Below are 7,937 nucleotides of genomic sequence, written 5' to 3'. Positions count from 1 at the left end.
CGATGCGTATAAATGATATCGCGCATTATGATTAACACTCTACTAGTGAACAATTAATTCAATTAAAAGATTAATAATTCATTGGAAATGTATTATAAACCTATGGAATATTATAATCATCGCACCCGTGACTCATACGAGATTGTGGGCGGGGAATATGAACAGAAAAATCTCTCACGAGAATCATACTCTTTTCCACGAACTATGAAAGGCGATATCGCATAATGTATTTACCTACCATGCGGAATTTTGACGCATGTACACATGCTCACGCGCGCGCGATACAATAAAGGAGCGTAAAAAAGATCTATATAGGAGATAATAACCAATAATAAACGCGAAGGAGGACGACCCGCTGACGCGTGAGCGTGGACGCGGAAAAAGCGAGAGGGAGACCTACCTACCTGGGCGAAAAAGGAGAGAGAGACACACACTGGCACGAGAGAAATGTCATCGATCGTTGCGCGCTGCGCGTCCTCTACCGTCGATTTCAGGCATTACGACTCATGTGCGGTGCAAAATCGAAAAATATGGCCGTCCCACTGGCATTTGACGAGAACTTTTACGGCGGCCGTGAATACCCGGCCCTAGCCGTGACGAGCGAGTGATTCAGCTGCAAAACAAGCTTCGAGATCTTCCGTCAAACAAACGGAAGGACGAAGAACGGAAGGTGGAAGGATGACGGCGACAGGATTGTGAAAGGAATTGTGCGCGAGAGCAATCCTGGCAAGAGTACGTCGGTGTAATATAAGCGGTGTCTCTAGCAGACGACATTGTTAGTAAAAAAAAAAAAAAATTGAACTATTATATTATATTTGGATCGGTGGAATCGAAGAGAGAGAGAGGGAGTGGATATACGCGCGACGCGGATGAAGTGCACATTATTGCAATAAACGTGCCGCCGCAGTGCGGAAATTAATTTTGTTGTAATAAAAGGGGGCAGTTTTTTTTTTACATCGTACAACTTGACCGTCGATCATCGTGAGTCGCCGATCGAGAACAGAAATGCGAAAGAAAAAATCGAGAGTCCATTCATACGTACGCGGGGACATACAATTAATTGTCGTGATGTTATTCGTTAATCATCGTTAATCGGCGAATCGCTTAATCGACGATTGAAGAGGGCAATCTAGTGAGCGATCGAAAGATCGCTAGATATAGAAGTTCGCTTTGGGAACTGAACAACAAGGGATCAGCAACACCTCTCGCTCGCACGCAATCATGGCTGCCTAGCACAGGGCGCGTATTGACCAATTTTATACGAAATGTCGCTAGAAAATTAAAAACTTGTCGTTCGAGATGTCTTTTGATAGCTCGCGGGGATCGCCGGATAGACATCGCGCAGATCCAACTTCTTTCGATGATTATCCGCATCATATATAGGGTGTTAAAAAAGTCACATCTTTTGACAGCAGGTAGTATTGATCAAAACAAGAGAAAAAAGTCTAATTAACATAGATCCTACAATTAATACCTTTGAAGATACAGGCTGTCTTTCTATTTGAGCTCTGTCCTTTTTTTATCGATTTTGTCACCTCTACAATGCAATAAACAAAGGAGTATTTACTAGTTTTGCTATAGTAACATTGGGTTTGTAGGTATGAGGTTTGTGTGTTTGAAAGAATACGTAATTCTCTGAGACGTAGAGGTGAAAAATGCATGACAATGAATGCAAACCACATAGAGCACTTCCTATAATGCTGATTGCAAAATTAGTAAGTACTTTTTTGTTTACTGCATAGAGGTGACACGACCAATAAGAAAGGAACAAGGCGCTCAAATAGAAAGATAGCCTGTATCTTCGAAGAAATTAGTTGTAGGACCCATGTTAATTAGACTTTTTCTTGTTTTGATCAATATTGCCTGCTCTCAAAATATGTAATCCTTTTTTTTAACAGTCTGTATGCATATATATATTTATAATCTGCTACTTTTGCATTTTCTAGGCCTACAAATTATTTAGAGGATTTATTGTTGAGGAATGTAGGCGACGAAAGCACGGATCAAAATAATAATATAACTATGACGAGCGAGGATTTATTACAGCCCGGCCATGTGGTCAAAGAACGTTGGAAAGTTGTGAGTTTACTTCCATTTTTAGATTAAAGACTCTTTAATCTTAATATCGTATTTTTTCAGCTTTGACAAGATAAATCGACAATATTTTATTTGGAAGGATAAATATTTTATAATAGATAAATATCTAGAGAAATATTTTTTATGTCAATATATACATAATTTTGTTGTGTTTAGTAGAAATGCAAACAAGCAAGACATATTAATAAACATATGTATCTTAAACATAGGTGAGAAAAATAGGTGGCGGTGGATTTGGCGAAATTTACGAAGGTCTTGATTTAATGACAAAGGAACAAGTAGCCCTTAAAGTTGAATCTGCGCGGCAGCCCAAACAAGTCTTAAAGATGGAAGTAGCTGTACTCAAGAAATTACAGGGTCAGTATGAAATTATTTTTGATTAATTTAGATTTTTATACAAAAATAAGATAAGTGTTTATTCTATTTTCTAAATTATTGCCTGAAACTATTCCAGGTAAAGATCACGTGTGTCGTTTTATCGGCTGTGGACGTAATGATCGATTTAATTATGTTGTGATGCAATTACAAGGAAAGAATTTAGCAGAATTGCGCAGGGCGCAACCAAGAGGTGCTTTTTCGCTTTCTACTACATTACGTCTTGGTCTTCAAATTTTGAAAGCTATAGAAAGCATTCATCAAGTGGGATTTCTGCATAGAGACATTAAACCTGTACGTGTTTACATATGCACACATGAAGATATATGATGTTTTAATTGGTATATTTAAACAGTGAAAAAACTATTGATTTTGTTCACTTCATAATCTCGTAAAAGGATAAAGTATTGTGTATTGTGCAAACATTACATCACAAGATTTATATAGTGTATTAGATGGCATGTATTTTCTGTGAGTTACATACCGAATGGTTATAACTTATTTGACATGTGATACATGTTCTTTAGTGTAATGGTTATAATTTGAAAAAAAAAATAGTAATACTTTGTTTACAGTCAAATTTTTCAATCGGCCGTCATCCTTACAACTCCAGGCTGGTATATATGTTAGATTTTGGTCTAGCTCGACAATTTACAACTGGCACAGGAGAGGTGCGTCCGCCTCGTGCTGCTGCAGGATTTAGAGGAACCGTCCGATATGCGTCAGTCAATGCGCATAAAAATAAAGAGATGGGTCGACATGATGATCTATGGTCATTATTTTATATGCTAGTCGAATTTGTTAATGGACAATTGCCATGGCGAAAAATAAAAGATAAAGAGCAAGTAAGTCCAAGAAATTTCTACATAATTACCAGATGCATAAACAGTTTTGTACATAATTAGAAATATCAATAAAGTGTAATATTTTTTTCTCTGTAGGTGGGTCTCATGAAAGAGAAGTACGATCATCGATTGCTTCTAAAACATCTTCCATCGGATTTACGAGTTTTTTTAGAACATATCCAGGTATATATAATTGATGAATATTCCATGTACACACACACATACACAATGTTACTTTAGAGTAATTAACTTTTTTTTTCATTTTTTGTCGAAAATCTTTGTGATTTTTATGATATATGACAAGTTTTATTTTTCTAATAAAATATTTATAAACTTTTATATAGAATTTGGAATATGCAGATAAACCAGACTATGGTATGTTAGCTGGTCTGTTTGAACGATGTATGAAACGTAGAGGTGTAAAGCCAAATGATCCTTATGATTGGGAAAGGCCATTAATAGCTAATGAAGGTTTATCAACTACTAGATCATTACCTACAGTAACTGTACCACCTGCGCTTACTACCGCTACTACTATCAATCAGCCTCCAATTACAAATGTGGACACAAACAACCAAGAGAACGTGGAGCCAGATAACAGGAAGGAGTTGGATGTAAAAAATATAAAAATCTTATATATTGTTAAGCTTATATTAGATTGGTGCAAAAAGTTTGTCGTATTTCTTCAGATAGAAAGCAAAGTTTTCGTTTCTATTTGAAAAAATGAGATGGTATTGTGTGTCGATATGAAACATATTTTATATTTACGTTATCTATATTTGTGTTATTTTCTATTTATGTGCTTTATTAATTTTGCAAAGTCTTACCATTTTCCAAAATGAAAATGACAAAACCACCATTGAAGAAAAATGATGGAGAAATCATCATTGTTGAAAAATATTGTTCGAAATTGTAGTTAAATTAGCCAAAATACAGCTCTATTTGTTTAACAGAAAAAGAGTGCCCCTCCTGCATGATAACGTTTGGCCATAAATAACTACAATGATCATCCATAAACTATAAAAACTTTAATTTCATTTATTGTATTCATTTATCGAATCTTTCATCCACTGACTAATATTTGTTTAAATATTTCGATCAGTCTTTGAAAAACAAAAAGTTCATAAAACTGAGTTATTGAAAACATTGACAAGGAATTCATAAATTCTAAAAACAAGAACGGTAACGGCGTTACAAATTTTGTTTGTAACGGAAAAAGTAACTTCGTTACATTTTTCGGTAACGAGTAACGAATTTAACAGTTACTTTTATCGTTACTTTTTTTTAATTTACTCGGTATAATTTTCATACAAAGGAAAATATTGAGTGTATGATAAGAGTGTTGGAATGCAGCATTACATGAAAACTACTGAAAACTCATTTTGGTATCTTGTTTCTTTGTAAGACAATGTTTAAAAATTTTCAATGTTTAATTTGATCTTGTATTAAAAAGAATTGTATGTAAAGTTATTGTTATATATAAAAAAAACTAACTGAAATTGTAACGACTCGTTATTTTTTGAGTACGGTAAATTTTTAAAATTGGGAACGAGTAACGGTAACGAGTTACTTTTTAGAAAAAAGAACGGTAACGGTAACGAGTTACTTTTATAAAGTAACTTTCCCAACCCTGGAATTTGTCAAATCTAATAACAATAAACAAAAACTTGTATCCTGATGAAAGTGTATATATATAGAAACCAATAGTGATTATTTCGATCAATAAAAATTAGTTTTAAAATTATAATTTTATCTTTTCTATAAAAAAATGTGATAAATACGACAAATTTTGCATCAATCTAATATATTTTAACCCAATATATTTCAAGTTTTGTTATAATGGCGCAGTTATTATACAGGATGTTTTATCAAAAGTGGCCACCCTCTTTTATCTTTTAAACTAAAAGAGATAGACCATAACAAATATACATGTATATCAAATGGAATGGTTTAAACTGAACTCTATTGTGAGCATAGTGGTTACTTCCAAAAGCTATCTGTGTTAACGAACGGGGAGATATGCATAATTTTTTTATAATGTGAATATTTTAACATGAAAAAAGTTGTAGTGCTGTTTGAAACGAATACAACGATGTATGATATGAATGTAAATATTTTACATATTACACGAGTTTTATCAACTTGAAATATCGCGGACGACTACCTTTTCATTTTCGGCCCTGCGATATGGCCAATTTTGGATTGAACATTATGATCAAATGACAAAAAAAATGTGATAAATACGACAAATTTTGCATCAATCTAATATATTTTAACCCAATATATTTCAAGTTTTGTTATAATGGCGCAGTTATTATACAGGATGTTTTATCAAAAGTGGCCACCCTCTTTTATCTTTTAAACTAAAAGAGATAGACCATAACAAATATACATGTATATCAAATGGAATGGTTTAAACTGAACTCTATTGTGAGCATAGTGGTTACTTCCAAAAGCTATCTGTGTTAACGAACGGGGAGATATGCATAATTTTTTTATAATGTGAATATTTTAACATGAAAAAAGTTGTAGTGCTGTTTGAAACGAATACAACGATGTATGATATGAATGTAAATATTTTACATATTACACGAGTTTTATCAACTTGAAATATCGCGGACGACTACCTTTTCATTTTCGGCCCTGCGATATGGCCAATTTTGGATTGAACATTATGATCAAATGACAACATGACATATGTCAATTTCTAATGCACGAGTCGGAAGTTGGCCATAACGCAGGGCAGAAAGGGGAAAGGTAGACGTCGCCTGCGATATTTCAAGTCAATAAAACTCGTATAATATGTAAAATATTTACATTATATCATACATAATTGTATTCGTTTCAAACAGTGCTACAACTTTTTTTTATGTCAAAATATTCACATTATTACAAAAAGATTATGCATATCTCTCCGTTCGTTAACACAGATAGCTTTTGGAAGTAACCACTATGCTCACAATAGAGTCTAGTTTAAACCATTTAATTTGATACATATTTGTTACGGTCTATCTCTTTTAGTTTAAAAGAAAAAAAAGAGTGGCCACCTTTGGTGGGACATCCTGTATGTATATATAAAATATTTGTAAAGATCTTTTAAATTCTAATCTTACACTGTTTGCTTTATATATACATACATACATACATATATACATGTGTGCGTGCGTGCACGCGCGCGCGTATGTGTGAGTCTTTTTTTTTAGTAGCACATATATACAGAGTGTCCAATAATAATCGTATTATCTCTCGTGTATAGGTAAAGCTGGTTAAACTGAGGAGAAAAGTCCTTTACCATTTTACGATTTTTGCAATAATTATTGAGAAATTAATTAAAAAAGATCGACCAATGAAAAAAGTTGTAGTGCTGTTTGAAACGAATACAACGATGTATGATATGAATGTAAATATTTTACATATTACACGAGTTTTATCAACTTGAAATATCGCGGACGACTACCTTTTCATTTTCGGCCCTGCGATATGGCCAATTTTGGATTGAACATTATGATCAAATGACAACATGACATATGTCAATTTCTAATGCACGAGTCGGAAGTTGGCCATAACGCAGGGCAGAAAGGGGAAAGGTAGACGTCGCCTGCGATATTTCAAGTCAATAAAACTCGTATAATATGTAAAATATTTACATTATATCATACATAATTGTATTCGTTTCAAACAGTGCTACAACTTTTTTTTATGTCAAAATATTCACATTATTACAAAAAGATTATGCATATCTCTCCGTTCGTTAACACAGATAGCTTTTGGAAGTAACCACTATGCTCACAATAGAGTCTAGTTTAAACCATTTAATTTGATACATATTTGTTACGGTCTATCTCTTTTAGTTTAAAAGAAAAAAAAGAGTGGCCACCTTTGGTGGGACATCCTGTATGTATATATAAAATATTTGTAAAGATCTTTTAAATTCTAATCTTACACTGTTTGCTTTATATATACATACATACATACATATATACATGTGTGCGTGCGTGCACGCGCGCGCGTATGTGTGAGTCTTTTTTTTTAGTAGCACATATATACAGAGTGTCCAATAATAATCGTATTATCTCTCGTGTATAGGTAAAGCTGGTTAAACTGAGGAGAAAAGTCCTTTACCATTTTACGATTTTTGCAATAATTATTGAGAAATTAATTAAAAAAGATCGACCAATTCGCGCGAATATAAGCGCGTAGTGAGAAGGCACAGCTCATTGATATGCGGTCGCTAGGACGCGAGAATCCAGCATTATGTACCGCTCGTATGTAACCATTGTCATTTGTAGAGCGTTCTTCCCAAAGCTTCGTAGCACACCCAGCGACCGCGTACCAGTGGACGATCTCTTTTCGCTGAGCACTTATACTTACGCGAATTGGCCGATCTTTTTTAATTAATTTCTCGATCATTATTGCGGAAATCGCAAAATAGCAAAGAATTTTTCTCCTCAGTTTCATCTGCTCTACCTGCACATGACGGTGATGCGAATGAATCCGGACAACCTGTGTATGTGTGTGTGTGTGTGTGTGTGTGTGTGCATGTGCGTGTGCGTGTGTGTGTGTGTGTGTATGTGTATATATATATATATATATATATATATATATATATATATATATACA

General features: G+C 34.0%; 1 protein-coding gene across 8 annotated transcripts in view; it reads left to right on the top strand.

The window, feature by feature from the left end:
* Positions 1-474: 474 nt before the first annotated feature.
* Positions 475-7,937, top strand: part of LOC115233753 — a 16,400-nt gene continuing 8,937 nt past the window's right edge. The window contains exons 1-7 of one of the 8 annotated variants that reach the window (XM_029804314.1): positions 475-732; positions 1,947-2,079; positions 2,307-2,454; positions 2,552-2,766; positions 3,048-3,317; positions 3,414-3,500; positions 3,662-3,931. In XM_029804314.1, the coding sequence (XP_029660174.1) occupies positions 2,023-2,079; positions 2,307-2,454; positions 2,552-2,766; positions 3,048-3,317; positions 3,414-3,500; positions 3,662-3,931 (1,047 nt within the window). In that variant the 5' untranslated portion in view covers positions 475-732; positions 1,947-2,022. The other 7 variants (XM_029804313.1, XM_029804318.1, XM_029804315.1 and 4 more) reach the window with 7 other exon arrangements.

This window comes from Formica exsecta, unplaced genomic scaffold (genome assembly GCF_003651465.1).
Source record: "Formica exsecta isolate Colony F162 unplaced genomic scaffold, ASM365146v1 scaffold189, whole genome shotgun sequence".
Lineage (NCBI taxonomy): Eukaryota > Metazoa > Arthropoda > Insecta > Hymenoptera > Formicidae > Formica > Formica exsecta.
The sequence above is the reverse complement of the archived record's forward strand: the minus strand, read 5'-3'. Positions and strand labels throughout refer to the sequence as shown.